The sequence below is a fragment of the Trachemys scripta genome, chromosome 17 (assembly GCF_013100865.1).
Source record: "Trachemys scripta elegans isolate TJP31775 chromosome 17, CAS_Tse_1.0, whole genome shotgun sequence".
NCBI classification, from domain to species: Eukaryota; Metazoa; Chordata; order Testudines; family Emydidae; genus Trachemys; species Trachemys scripta.
Genome location: NC_048314.1, coordinates 12,996,445 through 13,012,650, shown reverse-complemented (window position 1 = coordinate 13,012,650; position 16,206 = coordinate 12,996,445). Strand labels below are relative to the sequence as shown.

Sequence of the window (16,206 nt, the reverse complement as noted above, 5' to 3'; positions counted from 1 at the left end):
GTGTGTGTGTGTGTGTGTGTGTGTGTGTGTGTGTGTGTGTGTGTGTGTGTGTGTGTGACAGAGAGAGAGAGATGTGCATTGCTCCTTTAAGTACGCTGACCCTACTCTAAGGGTAGGTCTACACTACCCGCCTGAATCGGCGGGTAGAAATCAACCTCTCGGGGGTCGATTTATCGCGTCCCGTTGGGACGCGACAATCGATCCCCGAATCGACGCTCTTACTCCACCAGCGGAGGTGGGAGTAAGCGCCGTCGACGGGAAGCCGCAGAGGTCGATTTTGCCGCCGTCCCTACAGCGGGGTAAGTCGGCTGCGATACGTCGAATTCAGATACGCTATTCGCGTAGCTGAATTTGTGTATCTTAAATCGACACCCCCCCCCGTAGTGTAGATGTAGCCTAAGAACATTGCCTTTTTAAATAGATCAGCAAGTTGAGACAGCAGCTACTGCCAGCAAGCTCCCTCTGTCCTGAGCCCCGTTGTGGTTGTGCCCACCCCCGCTCTATGGAGATGGGCGGGGTAAGCGGGGGGGCAGGAGCAGGGGGGAGGGGGACACCCTGACATTAGCGCGCCCCCCCGCCCCACACACACACACACACAGCAAGCAGGAGGCTCCGGGAGCAGCTCCAAGGCAGAGAGCAGGAGCAGCAAAGACAGTGGGGGGAGGGACAGCTGAACTGCCTTGATAGCCTGCTGGGCGGCTGCTGCACAGGGAACTTAGGGGAGCGGGGAGCTGATGGGGGGCTGCTGGAAGGCAATCTGTTTATTTCATGCTACTTGCCCAAATGTCACTTCCGTTAGCAAAGCCAGAGCAGACAGCCAAGGGCTGTTTAGCAGGTAGCATTTCCCACCCAGTCCCTCAGTTTGACCAAATCTGATTTTCCCACCATTACTAGGAGCCTAAAGCAGCACCCCTTGGGTTGGGGCTGGGGAAGTGGCAAGGTGCAAACCCGGGAACCCTCTAACAGCGTGGATGCTGAAATGGAGAAATCTGAATTGGCATGCAGAACACCGGCATGTCGCTCAAGCCTTCTTGACTACATCCTGCTACCTGATTGGCCCTCAGCAGGATTATTAAGATTTAGCCTGATTTTCAAAAGTGCTGAGGGCCCACGGCTGACAGTGACTGATATTAGAGTTACTGGTGAGCAGCTGTGCTGAAAATCAGGCCAACAGTGCATTAGAAAAGGGGGCTGGAATTAAGTGAAATACCTGCTGGAAGGCCAGTGGCTAAGAGCCCGAGTCCGCTCTCACTGAAGACAATGGCCAAACATCCATTCAGTGGGGGCAGAAATGGATTCTAACAGTCCCATGCTGTGAAATACACCAGGACTTTCCTTGATGCCTGAAGGTGACAAAGTCTCAGTGAAATACACCTGAAATCTCTGCCCAAACGAGGACGGCAGATTAATACCTTGGCGAGTCTGTACAGCGGGAATCTCTGCACTGGGGGGAGGGGGGCAATATCTCTGAGCAACAGACCAGGAATCAGTGTGCTGGGGGGTGGGGCAGACGATAACACCAAGCCGTTCACAGGGATAAGAACGAAGACGTTAGCACTATGTTGGACTATCACTGACCTTATTCATGGCTAGAATGTCACTCTCCAGTTTGGTGTGGCAGTCCCCCAAATACCTTCTCAGCACAAAGTGAGTTTGGTTTTGTTCAGCTCTGCAACGGGGGTCTTGCAATGTGATATCTGTGATGTAGTCATTTAAATCCTAAGAGAAAGATACCAATGTATCCATCACCTGTTACAGGCAGAATCCCAGATTCCCCCCGGCATCCCCTGTTTGTGGAAAACATGTGGTTGGTCCCTCTGTTGCTTCTCTCCCCCCTCCATAGGGGCAGAGTAAGGCAGCACCCTCTGACCCCCAGCGTCCAAATGTCGGAGACAGGAAGAAACCAAGAGCCCAATTCTGTAAGGTGTTGAGCCCCTTCTCCCAGTTCTGTTCCCACAGTTCTGTCTGGAGCGTGTGATTTCTCAAACCCGCGCTCTTCAGCTTAGCCACTCACCTGTAAGTTCATCTTCGGCATGACTATCTCAATGGAGTCGTCTGTGCACTTCCACGGTGGGAACAGACTGAAAAATGTTTGAACAATGTTGACGGCATCGGGGCGTTGTGCGAGTGGTGGTGGTAGAGTCTTCACTTCTGGTTCTATAGAAATCAACATCAGGACAGCATTGGGCAGGGCTGGAATGGCTCATTTCCTTCGGCAGCCAAGAGAGAGGCTATTGGTATCTACAAGGATTAACTGACTGGGATGACGTCTTTGCAAACTCAAGAGTAACCCTCGCGATGCAGGGGCTGATAGATCCCAGAGGGGTTGATCTAGTGCTGGGGAAAGGGCCAGCCTGAGCTCTGGAGAGTGAAGTTATCTTGATGCTCAGAACAGGTACGGCACAGACAGTAGCAGGGCCAGCTTCCCATATGCTGCCCCACCAATGGGCCTTAGCCCTGAGCTGGAGAGAGCCATCTCTTGAGGGCGGGGGGCTCAGTCCCCACGGCCCAGCCAATCCCAGGCACTTCTGTTGAGGCTGCCAATAAGGGGGCCTATTTGTGTGAATTCTGATGTGGACACTTGTTCACTGGGATCTGGACTGAGGCCACCAAGCAGCCACCAGATGACAACACCTCTTAGCGACTCCTGACCTGGGCTGGAGCTGAGCCAGTGACCACGGGGGTAGGAGGCTCGGCAGCCCATTCCCAACCTCCTGAGCCACGTAGCAATTTTGCCCATGGGGCCTTTAGGGAATGTCTACACTGCGATTTAAACACCCGTGGGTGGCCCATGTCAGCTGACTTGGGCTGGTGCTACAGGGCTGTTTAGTGGCGGCATAGACCCCGCAATGGGTCCCAGAGCCTGGGCTCCAGCCTGAGCTCAAATGTCTACGCCGCCATTAAACAGCCCCATAGCCCAAGCCCCGTGAGCCCAAGTCAGCTGACACAGGCCAGCCACGGGCGTTTAATTGCAGTGTAGACCTACCCTTAGAGCCTGGCTGACAACTGAGTCGAGTGGCTGGGCACTTGGCAGCATCTAGTGTAGACTCACCACATCTGTGCAGCTCAAGGGTCACATGGGTAGCCGACGGGATGTCCGTATATGAAGCTATGTCATCAAATCCTGTACCGTGGGCCAAGCCGATCAGGCCCTGCTCATTGTCAGGGAGAACTCTCTCATCCAATTGCTCGGAGGGGAATCTGCTGATCCGGTGTTTCCCAGACGCCTGTGGAAGGAAGAGAGAGAAGTAGGAGGGAGGGAGATAGAGAAGACAGGAATTGACGTGCTGGAGGGTGGTGGTGGCTGTTAGCAAGCTTGTCTGTGACCCAAGAGAAATCACAGACCTGGCGGAAGCTGAGGCGGGTGCTAGCCATTTTTCAGTCAGGTTACTGAGGGCACAACCGGGTGCATCCTCTGCGGCCTTTCTAGCCCTTGCCAGCCTAAGGACAAAGCCTGCAGGAGCCCAGGTGTTCCGCGGGGTGACGTGGCACAGCCCCCGGCGCGTCATGAAGCCCCTTTGGCAAAACTAAAGCTTTGCTTTGGGAGAACAGGGCCCCAGCTCCCTGCACTGCCCATGTGAGAGTCACCAGGACAAGCCAGTCTGTTCTGATGCCAGGATCCTGTCAGGACCCAGGCAAGCTGCAGTAGGCTGGGCTGGTCCTTGGAAAGAGATGGCTGTGAAGCAATTGAGCATTGGGGATTCAATAGGTGGCGCTAATGGTTAAAATAGATCAAACCAGGACGGGGAGCTCTGACCACACCAGCCAGAGATGGGGAGCCGTAGGGGAGCACTGCTTGCCCAACCCAGGGAGAAGAGGGGAAGCTGTGTTCCCCCCACTCCTTTTTACTTTAACCTCTATGCTGCTGGCAGGTACCACCTTTCGTCTGAGCGCCGGCCAGAGGTCCTGGCCACTTGTAGACTTTAAACATCTCAGGATGCTTTTCACAGAGTAGGGTTGGTAAGCCCATTGTCCTGGCCAGATTCTCACTCAGTTACATTCTGCTTCCCTAAACACCTCCTGCTGTTTCAGTTGGACACAGAACTCTTCACTCCCCGTCCCGGATTGCTCTGCAGCATGGCTGTGTGCTTTAAAACAACTGCTGTGCAACCTCTTACTCCATGGCTCAATGTTGCCCATTGCTTCCTGCGTTCCAGCAGACGTGGCCCTCCCGCCCATGAACATTTTGAGCTGAAAGGCATCACAGAAATACGAGCTCTCCATCAGCATTTCTCTCCTGCCTTACCAAGATGCTCACGGTGCGTTGCGTATCGATGTTCCAGGTCACGCTGGGTTGGCTTTGGAGGATCAGCAGTATTGCCAGATCCTGCAGCGGCTTTGCTTCAGGGCAGACCACGTTCACCTTCACCTCCACGGGCTGAGAGCTACAGCACAAACCCCAGAATAAACCGATGGGATCATGAACCAACATGGCCTCCCCCTATGGTTACTCCACCTTCTCGGCCACAGCTGGGCCCCCCAGACGAAGACTCCAAAGGCAGGCCTCTTCTGCTAACAAGCCCTCCACCAACTTCAGGGCCTCTTTTGCCAACAACAAAATATGCCACGTGGTCCTCTCTCTGTCCCTCACACACACACATGGGCCTAGCCAGAGAGGAATCACTGGAGACAATAGAGTGGGTGGGTTTCAAGATCTTCCACACCTTTCCCAGCCCCACAGACTTCCCACCCCACTGGCCTCACAGTCTCCCTAGCCAAGCCCGCACTTAACTGGGGGCTGTCCCCCTCCATCAAAGAGGGACATACCCCACACTGCTCTACCCCCTGGCCTGGGCCCTGACAAGGTGCCATCCCCTTCCAGAACACACTCCCCAGCCCCTCGCCCCACACACCAAGGGCGGGACCCTTATCATCACCCTTACCGCTGCTGGGCTCTTGCCAACAGGCAAAGAGAACCACAGCCCTCCTCCAAATCACCCCTATCTGTCCTCCTCCTTCCACTGACTCCCGACACCCACAGCTCCGTCCCCAGAGCTCACAGACCTGAATCCCTCCTCAAGCCTCACCGCCCACCCTCTGACCAGCACAACTCCTCCCCGGGCCGAGCCTCGAGACATGCTGGGACCCAGCCAGCATGTGTGTGTTGGGGGGAGGGGCTCCCTTCCTAAGCGAAGTCCCACTGCAGACACCGCCTGGCAGCACAGTGAGCTTAGCTAACCTGCAGTGCGGCTCTCGGCCTCTGTAAGAGGCGCCCCCTTTCCCCCCGTCCCCGGCTAGGGAAGAACCTGCAGCCAGCCTCAGGTGTATTCTGATGGGGGGGCCCGGGGCGGAGAAGGTGCCGTCCGACCCCTCCCTTCGCGAGCGGACAGGGTTGGAAGCACACCAATTACCTGGTCTCCGCTGGGCCCTGCTGCATGCGCAAGATGTGAGCCTCCTTCCCATTCTTCGCACCGGGACTGGTGCAGCCTTTAACCTCTTGGACTAAGAACTCGGTCTGTAGGTACCGCCGGGCATTGAACCCAGGCTGCACGATGCAGTCCTCTGGACTGCTGGCATCTGGGAGAGAGAAGAAAAATCATCCATATTCTCTACTGAGCTGCAGTGACCTCCCTCCCCTACCTCGCAGGGGCCTGGTCTCCAGGCCAGGGTGTGGGACGGAGCGGGGATGTCTGACTTGGGCTCCCATGCCCCTCACTGCTATGCTGCAACATACTGAGCTAGGGTGACCAGATGTCCCAATTTTATAGGGACAGTCCCGATTTTTGGGTCTTTTTCCTATATAGGCTTCTATTACCCCCCACCCCCGTCCCAATTTTTCACATTTCCTGTCTAGTCACCCTATACTGAGCCCTGGTAAAAATGGACACTGCTCCTGCTGACGCCAGTGGGAGGTGCAACCTCTTACACCATGGCTCAGTGTGGCCCATTGCTCCCTGTGTTCCACAAGAGTCAGCGCGGTTGGTTTTAGACACACACGGCGCTGAGATTCTCAGCGGTACCAGTTGGTATCGAGGAGTTTTGTCTATAGAATCCCCTTCCTCCCTTATCCACTCAGCCTGTGCTTGACTAGCTCCAACCAGCTCAGCACGATCCGCTGCTTGCGAGGGAGCGCACGCTGCTGAGATGCCAGCTGGCCTGGACAGGCGAGGCCACTGCTGTGAGGAAGTCCACAGCACTAACAAAAACCAAACCTGCCATGTCCTTACTAAGCCTTCAATGAAAGTCTAAGCCTGAGTCGACAAACGTCTTTTGCCAACATGGCTTTTCACGGTAAAAACGGCTCATTTCTTTTAACAGCCTAACTCCCCAGCGACGGCCAGCCAAGGAGGAAGGGAGCCATGTGCTGCTCCCTGCTTTGAGCATGTGAGAGTGAACCAGCACGACAGCTGGGTACTGGGGAGCCTCCAAGGGGTGACAGCACATCACCGATGCCAGCTCCCAGCCCCGAGCACTTCCAGGACCCACCTTCGCCCACTCGGAAGTGGATGTGGTGGGGGTTTTTCAGCTCGGTGAAGGAAGTGATGCCCCCATAGTGTTCTTTCACCCGTTGTACAAGCTGCTCACCACTGGTGTCCTCGAAGGCCCTGGCCATGTTGTCCGTGACTCCAACGACCATGTTATTCTGAAAAAAAAAACAAGCCAGCAATAGAATGGACACGCCCGCTACGTCTGGTGACTGGGCTCCCTGCTGGGGCAACACCAGAGCCCCACATCCCACCAAATATCAGGCTAGCCCCAAACGCCCCATTGGGGACCCGGGAGCATGCCTATCTCTGGAAATCAGGCCCAAGGGTGACCAAGCAACCAGACACCAAGACCCCACAACTTCCCTGGCTGCGTTGGCAAATGGCAGCACACATGTAGGCAAGGCCCTGCCCTGTGCCCAGCCAGCCCGGCCCAGCTCTCAGGGGGATGATTAGAGCCCTGTGAGGGGTCTCTCCTCAGACCCCAAATCCCAGGCAGGTACCACACAGGCAGCCTGGCTGCGCGTGGGTTCTGGCGGCCCCACAGGAAGGTTGAATTAGCTGGCATGGCGTTGGGATTTTCCAGGAACATTCGGCGGAGCCGGCAGCCAGCCTGTCTGAGCCCCTGGGTCACCTTTGCTGGGTAAGCGCATGCCGGGGAAGGGGGCCAGGAAGCATGAGCCAGAGCTGGGCCGGCCCTTCACTTCCCCCAGGGCAGCGCGTGGTGGGTCAGTGGAGGGGCTGCTGGCAGGAGTGGTGCCATGGTCGAGCTGATAGCTCTTTGCACCCTGCCCCTAGCTCCGCCATTGTCAGCACGGGTTATTATTAGACACAAATAGGAAGGAGGTGTAGTTTGCTAACAAAGCTCCCAGCCCCGGCCAAGCTCCCTGGAGCCAAATCCCATCCCTGACCTTCCTCCAAACAGGCAGAGGAAACGGGAGCTTTTTCAAGTTCTGTGCGTCACTCGCTGCTCAGACTGGTCCTCCGCTCAGATCCAGGGCCAGAGGGGAAAGCCAGCAGGGCCAAGTACAGTGCCTGAGCCGCGGGGAGGGGCCCGCTACAGGAGGCAGCGGGAATCGGGCAGAGGGTGCGGGGCCTGAGCCAGAGGGAGAGGGTGCGCTGTGGGAGGCAGGGGGATACAGGCCGGATAGGGGGGCAGTCTGGGGGAGGGGCGCGCTNGCGCGCTGCGGGAGGCGGGGGGATACAGGCCGGATAGGGGGGCAGTCTGGGGGAGGGGCGCGCTGCGGGAGGCAGGGGGATACAGGCCGGATGCGGGGGCAGTCTGGGAGTGGCCCAGACTGCACCAGGTGTCTGGAGTTTTGAAACTATTTGCAGCTAGAGGATCTCCCCGGCTCCCTGTCAGATTCTCTCTGGCACCCAGAGGCTGAGCGCAGCGCTGGATCCTCCATGCAGAAGCACACTACAGACGGGATGGCAAGCTCCTCCCATCCCATCCTTGTCCTCTCCGCTGCACACAGACCCCTCACAAGGGAGGCTCTTCGCAGGCTTTGCTAACCTGTTGACAGCGCATCTCTTGACTCAGACACAGGGAGACAGAGAGACGTGGTATAGAGCCCGGGACGTGCCTATGAGGTGCGGGGGGGACCCAGGAGGAGAGAGGGCTGGGGGCCTCCCAAGCAGCAGGCCAAGTTCTGGTTTAGGCTGGCGGGAGGATGAACCCAGCTGTTCCCTTCATCCTCAGCAATTCCTCACGCAGCCCTTGGAAGTTCCACACACCCCATGGCTTCTGTGCAGCTGTGTCGCCCTGTGGCGGTGCTGGCCTGGCTCCCAGTAGAAGGCAGGGGCCCAAAGGCCCCACAGAGGGCAATGCTAACAGGAAGGCAGCCGCAGAAAGGGTATGAACGCAGCTGGATGGGAGGCCCTGGCAGCCAGGGCTTCCCGAGGAGCAAGACGCGCAGAAGCCCCCCAGAGAGCAGCAGGGAGGCATGGGCCACATTGACCTGGAGGTCGGGCCCACTAACCACAAACCAGGAGCTGATCGGAGCCTTAGCAAAGCATCCACATGCCCTCTGCAGCGAGCACAGGCCAGGGCTGTTGCTACAAGCTCCCGCGAGCGCCCTCCTGGCCCGTGAGCCAATGCTGCGTTGCCAGCGTTTCCACAAGGGGTCCCCATGGCTGTGCAGACGCCTGTGTCCCGCCGGGGAGGCATGTGCTGCACCGGGGAGCACTGCGGGCTGGGGAAGCTAGGCATGTCTCTTCACATTAAACCACCTATTGAAGAGGGATGTAACCCGGCTTGGCACACCAGCGTCTAGTAAGCGGTGCTGGGCATATGGAGTTGAGCCCTAGAGGAAGGGGGCCCAGGGCCTGCTACTGGCTGCACAGGGTTCCGGAGCTGGCTGTATGGGGCTCAGGGCCCCCTTCCCACTTGCTGGGTGCATGAGGTGTTGGTCTCCTTCTCACTGGGAATATGGAGGTCAGCGGCCCTTCTTTCCCTCCCCTATGGGGTATATTGGGCTCAGATCCTCTCCTCTGCAGGACAGGAGGGAAAATCGGGCCTTTATTAACCATAAAATCCTCTCTGAATTGTGAAGCCACCCAGGAGCAACGCCAGCTTAAGGTCCCGCCCCGAAATGCCGCCCCGCACAGAGGCAGCGGAAGGTCCCGCCGCCGAAATACCGCCGCGGTCGCCAGCCCCCAAATTGTAGTGCCCTAGGCGACCGCCTAGGTCGCCTAATGGGTTGCGCTGACCCTGAAGCCACCTCTGGTGCCCAGTACAAACCAGGCCATGACTGCTGGTAAACAGCCTGGACATACCCCCTCCCTGCCCATGGCCCCCCCCCCCCCACTGCCTAACTGCCAGCACTGACCTTCAAGAGTCCTTTCTTCACCTCCTGGCCTAGCTCTGCATTCCTTCCAGTCCCCGGCCCCAGCCCCCTGTCCACCCCCACTGGTTCCCCCACGAGGAGTGCAGGACTTGGCTTGTCAGCTGGGGATGTTCCCTCAGTCACTGGGAGGCAGTGCACATGTTTCCGATCGGGGGTCACACGCCATCTCCAGCCCCTGCTGTTTGTTATCAATACTAATGGGTCCTGGGGGGTTTGGTTTGGAATTTGGAGGATATCTTCCAGCTGGGGCAGTGGCCAGCAGCTAACTGGCCAAGAACTCCCCCTTCCATGGGGCCCACTGCTGAACCCAGCCAGAGGAGCTCTCTCCAGATGCTGCCAGCTGTTTGCTTCCTATTCTCACAAGAAAAAACAGACAGACAAAGGCAAACAACCAGGACACAGGAGCCAGAAAGACTGAACGAGAGACCGAGACAGAGACATTTCCTTCTCCCCTTCTTTCACACTCTCCTCCCCGCCCTCCTATCTAGGGCACACTTCCATGTTGTTTTAATAATGTCCCTTCCTATAAGGGACTTACTGACTTCAGCTGTCATCTCTCCCTGGGCAAGGGGAGTTGATCTGGAGTTAGTCAGGGACCGGCAAAGCCTGCCAAATTCCCAAGGGAAGCAAAGCCAAATATTGGGGGGTTAGGGAGTCAAGGCACCAGCACGTGTTAGTGACAATAACATTCATGCTATTGACTGTTACCATGGAGTGCGGTAGTATTGTCTAGTGAGTAGATCCAGAACTCCTGGGTTCTATTCAGAGCTGGCTCTTCAGATTGTCCAATCAGCAGCGCTGTCTAGCTATGGTGCTTATATGTCCCTCATCACCATTTTACCCGAGTGCCTCCCAATCTCTAATTTAGCCTCACAACACCCCTAGGAAGCAGGCCAGGGCTGCTCTCCCCAGTTTACACATGGGGAACTAAGGCATTGAGAAACTAAGTGACTTGCCCAAGGTCACACGGGAAATCGGTGGCAGAGCTGAGACCTGACGTCCGGTCTGCTGAGTTCCAGGCTACCCCCTAGCCACTGGGCTACCCTTCCAAATGTCTGTCCCTACCAAGCCACAGTCATGCAAACAAACAGATTCTGAGGATTTTGCTGTCTTGGCCAGCTGGCAGAACCAGCCCCACTTCTGCTCCTGCCTCTGCCATGGACATGCCCAAGGAACACGGAACAGCTCTCTGCCACAGTTTCCCTACGTGTAAAATGGGGGACTGCTAATCTTGCCCTACCTCACAGTGGCCATGTGCCCCTTTATTCATGCATGTTCGTAAAGCATGGTAATGCCACCAGGTGCCCGAGAAGGCAGAGTGTCATTAGAAGAGAGGCGAGCAGGTGGCAGGGCAGAGGATGTGCCAGCACCAAAACCCCAGATACACATTTCCCCAGATCTCACGTGGGGTGGAGGAAATCAGCACCGTACCTAATGCTTCCCCTCCAACCTGCCTCTAGTCAGAACAGGAAGGAGAAGAAGGTTGGATCTTGCTCGCTTTGAATGCACTGTCCTTCACCTGGCTCGCTGAATAGGTGACAGTCCAGTCTGCTTCTCTTCTTGAGTGGGGCAACCTTCTCACCCCTGTAGGGAGCCCAAGGGGTCCCCATGTTTCATAGATTTACATCCCTGTCCCTGGAGGCCCTGTATTGTGGCCGCCATCCTTTCAGCCAAGGAGGATTGGCGAGGCAGCATATTCTAGGGCGTAGGATACTGGACTGGGAATAAGGAGACCGGAGTCTTATTCCCAGCTCTGACACTGAGCTGCTGGGTAACCATGGGTAAGTCACTTCCCCTCTCACCCTCTATATTCAGACTGCCAGCTCTTCAGGGCAAGGAGTGTCTCTCGCTCAGCGTATGTACAGTGCCTAGCACAATGGGGCCCTGAGCTCATATGGGGCCTTGAGGCGCTGCAGAGATAACTGAAAACGATGAAGGTGGACAATGCTGCTCTATAATCACGGAGGGCCAGACCTTAGAGATGTGAGGGGCTCCGCCTCCCCCACCACGGTCTGCGCTTCCTCCGACTCCCTTCTGACTGGGGACAAGACCTAAGAAGGAGGCTCCCACCCAGCGGTACACAGTGCTACACCAAGGCTGTCCCATTTGCTAGTATGAGGTGGAGTTCCAGCTGCTCAGACCCTTCTCAAGCAAATTCCTGGTGAGTGAAATTCTCCAGGTGCGCGCGGAACCCAGAGCCTGATGTGTTTTTGTGGGGAAAGTCAGAACACAATCCGACTGGCCCTCGTGAGCTGAGTGCAGAAGCCGTGATGTCTCCATCCTCTGATGTTCTGCTCAGACGTTCCATGTGCGGCTCAGCCAGCAATGGCTGGATCCGATTTTACTCAGATGGTCTCAAAAAACTCACCGTGCGGCAAGACTGAGCTGGAGAACATTCGCCCCGAAGGAACTGGTTTGAGAAAGTGCTGAACAAGCCAATGGGAGCCGGGACACGTCTGTGTTCCTTGTGACAATCCTTGTGTTTAGGAGTTCTGCTCTTTCCAGGGACAATACTCACCGAGACATAGGTCGGGTGGAGATCCCCCGAATGAACAGTCACAAGACAGTACTTGTCACAGATGATCACAAACAGCACCTTTCGTTCAGGTGGGGTGGTCCTCCCCGCTGAGGACACATTCAATTGGAACTGCCACATCTGCAGGAGAGAATGGGGATAATGTCACTCGTGCTTAATGTAGATAGGTGCTCTCGGGACAGTGCCCCCTCCACAGTGAGGTGCAGAGACGGCAGGCTGAGCCTGACTTGATGGTAGGGGGAGAGGAGGAAACCTCACGTCCACATTTCATGGGCCAAGCCTCTGTGAGAACATGGGCCTGCCACACAGGGCAGCCAAGGACTTTTCGGCCTGGGCTGCTTGTGCTGCTGATTAAACTAAAGCCAAACACAGCAAGAAACAAATCGAAAGTCTCCATGAGAGAGAGCGACCCGCTTGGTACCATTCTGCCTGTGGGTTGGGCACCTCACGCCAACTGCCCCTGGACCCAGGCAGGGAGACATGGGGCCAGCTCCATCCTCTGGGGTCGATGGGGGAGAGAAGTAGGCCCTGACTATGCTCCGCTGATGTGTGTATGACCCCGTCCCTGTGCCTCTATGTTCTATCTTGAACTGGATTCTGGTGAGGACAATTACACCTGGTCTATACCCGCCCCCCTTCCCCCTCGCTTCCCAGAGCAGACACACTGCTAAATGCAATGCCCCCACACTCTCCATTCACCCTGCTGTGCAAAGAGCCCAATCTCCTTCTAGCATTAGTGTCAGGAGAACCCTGTCAGGACTTGGAGCTCCCGTTCATGTCAGAAGCAACTGAGAAGATGACGCAACCCCAGCATGGCTTGTTAAGAACAGGACCAAGGTGGAAAGACCTACACAAACCCCACGACCTCTCTCTTCGGGCCACCACAGCTAGAAGGTAGCTGAGAAGGGGCCAGGGAGTGGAGCAAGGGGGTTGATGTCCTGGGGGAACGAAAGCCTACTTGATTTAGGGTCACCACAGGGAAGCTCAGGACCCAGATTCTCAAGTCTCAAGGGCCAGGAGTCAAGCCCTGGTCCGGTGCAGGGGGGGAAAGCGTGAGTTTGACTGGCGAGACACGAGAGCAAGGTCACCTCGCTGCTCCTCTGGGAGGCGGGGGCTGGAATGTGCCGCCCCGATGGTTTGGGTTAGTTTCAGCGGAGGCGCTGGTGGTTGTCACCAGCACACAGACACGCGCAGCGGCCCGGGGAAACTACCGCCCCACCCTGGCTGGTGCATCCTCTTGAGCTCAGACAATGCAGCTGCACCTGCACCCACCGGGGGGTCCCCTGTCCCAGGCCCTGCCCAGGCTGGCGTGGTGTTTACAGCCATGCAGTGTGGCACAAAAGCTGCTCCATGCCGGCTGAAAAGGAGGACCAGCCTCGGGAGGGGAGAGGAGAGATGCACCCATGAGTACTGGCCCCCGCTGGACAGGGCCCCCTGCTGACCCCAGCTTTCCCTGTTCAGGCTCTGTCTGGCAGGGCAAGTGGACTGGATGGGGCTGCATGCCCTGGAGAGGCGCTGAAGGGCCAGGGTGAGGAAGGGGCTCTGCCTGGCAGGGGGTCAGTACTCCCGGGGTGTAGCCTCCCCGCTCGCAGAGTCTCTGCCAATGTCCCCAGTAGAGGAGCGTAACTGCTGGTTGGTGGCTGCTGCAGCAGTGGGGGAGCGAGGCAGGCAGGGAGCCCGGGCCTGGCAGCCAAGCCCCCGCACAGAGCCCTGTCCACTTCCCCTGCCAGACAGAGCCCCTACTAATTCCAGCCTTTCAGTGTGGCCCCATCAGGTCTTCGTGCCCCCCCCCGATAACCTTATTGTGCCCCCCTCAGGGGACCGTGCCCCAGAGTTTGGGAACCTCTGCACTCCAGGTACATTGGTTCAGTAAATCATGGGACTGGTTCTGCATTACTACATTGGCTCATGTTACAAACTGTATCATTGGACAGTAAGGGAATAATCAAACTGGCTTTGCATAATGAGACTATTTGTAATATGTTGAAAGACGGGATACAAGGCGCCCTGCACTGATTTAGTACGGGACAGACCATTTTCTATTTCAATACGGGACGTCCCTTGTAATATGGGACTGTTGGCAACTCTATTCCCACACACACACACACGCCCAGATGATCTTATCAGGAGCTACTGGAAATGAACTGCCAAAAAGTCTACCACCGGCCTCGTAAGAATAACTCACTCCTATTACAAGCCCAGTCCCGATGCGACGGCACGAGGCGTCCTGTAAATATGACTGTGTGGGTGGCCACGGGACCCCAGCCGGTCGGTCCCCTTGGCCCTGTGACGGGGAGGGCCTTGGTTCTATTTTTACCACCTGTTTTTTCCAGGGGCCATTGTTTCTCTCCTCCAGAGTGGCGGGAGGTTTTATTTTACCCCAGTGCTGCCTTTTTCATGGGGATCTGCTTATAGAAACCGGCTTCCAGTAATTCTTCTATACGTGGAGCCTAGTCTCTCTCCCTCGGCCCCCTCCTCTCAGTCGGGGCTTGGTGCCAGCTACCTTGAATGCCACGGTTGTGATATCAATGGCTGGCTCCCCCCATCTCCTCTTTACATAAACAGTGTGTGGGGGGGAGGGGGCAAGTCCATGCTATTTAGTTACATGATACAACACACTGCCCCACAACCAGGTCTCCCGCCGTCTCCTCCTCCCCTCGTCCCTGCCTTCGCAACCCGGCGACGGAAGCTGGTCTGGATCCTCCAAGCAGAGAGAGCAGACACTGGCTGCGTCCACCCAAACACTGGGCTTGCGGCCCGGCTGTCGCTGTCCCTGATTCAGGGCATCTCCTGTGGGGAGGAGCCCAGTGTGGCTCCAGAGTCAAACTACTTCACTTGGGGCAGCACAGGGGCCAACTGTTGGTTCAGGCTCCTCTCCTGGAATAGGAGGAGGGTCCAGTGGTTACGTGCTAGCTGAGACTTGGGAGAAGGGCTTCAAATCCGTGCTTGGCAAGTCACTTAGCCTGAGCCTCCGTTCCCCGACTGCAAACCAGGGATGACAACCCAGCCCTGCCTCCCACAGGGTTGGGAGGATAGATACATCAAAGATGGCGAGATGCTCAGAAAGTGCAGTGATGGGGACAGATGAATCCCTGAGACAGATCCTTAGCCTAGAAGTCAGCTTAGCGGAATGGCATGAAGGGAAATATTTCATGGGTGGGTGAAGTTCTGTGGCCTGCAACGTGCAGGAGCTCTGCCTAGATTATCAGGTCCCTTCTGGCCTTAAAGTCAAAGCGTCTATCAGACTTGAATCCCTGTGGCCCAAAGCACCATCCCAATGATCAATGCAGCTGCTGAAACAGATACTACATAACAACACTGCTGTACTGCCTGGCCCCCTGAAGATCCCCCTTCAATGCATCACCCACACAGGCCAGTAAGAGTTGTGTTACACACAGGCTAAGAGGGTCAGCACCTCAGCTAGTATAAATCAGCATCACTCTATTGAAAACTAAGCTACCCTGGTTTAAACCATCTGAGGACCTAATCTGGAGTCTGAAGTGCAGTCAGTGATCGCTTTCATGACGGCACTGTTGAAGCCAGGTAGGGTGACCAGATGTCCCGATTTTATAGGGACAGTCCCGATATTTGGGACTTTTTCTTATATAGGCTCCTATTCCCCCACCCCCCGTCCTGATTTTTCACACTTGCTGTCTGGTCACCCTAAAGCCAGGGCTTAAAGACCCCCCTGGGTGGTGACATTAGTCAGCCCAGGCTGTGTGTGTTAGTTTGGGATCCTAGCCTGTAGAGCTGACGTTTGCTTACGTGTATATAAAAATGTGTTGAAAATGTAAGTAGGCCCAAAAATCTGTTTCCTAAGAATAGACATGACAATAGCCAAGCAAGGCCTGATAAACGTGAGCAGTCAAGTGAGACAATTCTGAGGCAAGTCACAGATAAATTCGGGCATAACCCAGGTCGTGTTGTTTTGGTCCTCACTGGTTTTTACAAGTGTTTTAAATAAAATGTTAATGTTTTGGGCAATGTTATCTATATTGACAGTTATTGGTATGGCATTTACACAGATGTCAATTCAAATGATGCTTAATGTTAAATAGCCAGTAAGGAAGTAGAAAATATTTAATTATGGTAGTGGAACTACAGGTAAGGTAAAAGGGAGATTTTATATTAATTAATGATGGGGTGTTATTATAATTGATTATGCAAAGGATAGCAGGCTAATTATAGCTTAGGCAAATCCATCCACCATCAAGGTACTGTTAGAGAAATGATTACACCCAGTCTCCTCGTTTAGGGACCGCTCATCTCTAAATGCAGCTTTCCTCTTAGCATGTGAGGATCAGTGCAGGGTATGGTTATGGTGCCAGGCCTGACTGTTAAATAGATATTTGATATTAAATACCTTTTAAAATTCTCAAAAAGAAGAACAGGAGTA

The 16,206-nt window shown here is 55.6% G+C and overlaps 1 protein-coding gene across 1 annotated transcript in view; it reads right to left on the bottom strand.

The window, feature by feature from the left end:
* The window catches only part of ENG (endoglin), a 58,282-nt gene that overhangs the window by 17,152 nt on the left and 24,924 nt on the right, over positions 1-16,206 (bottom strand). Inside the window, exons 3-9 of the mRNA XM_034793487.1 lie at positions 11,793-11,930; positions 6,427-6,583; positions 5,352-5,517; positions 4,247-4,385; positions 3,053-3,227; positions 2,015-2,157; positions 1,579-1,719 (exon numbers count right to left, since the gene is read on the bottom strand). Coding sequence (XP_034649378.1) covers positions 1,579-1,719; positions 2,015-2,157; positions 3,053-3,227; positions 4,247-4,385; positions 5,352-5,517; positions 6,427-6,583; positions 11,793-11,930 — 1,059 coding nt within the window. The remainder of the gene's footprint in view (positions 1-1,578; positions 1,720-2,014; positions 2,158-3,052; positions 3,228-4,246; positions 4,386-5,351; positions 5,518-6,426; positions 6,584-11,792; positions 11,931-16,206) is intronic.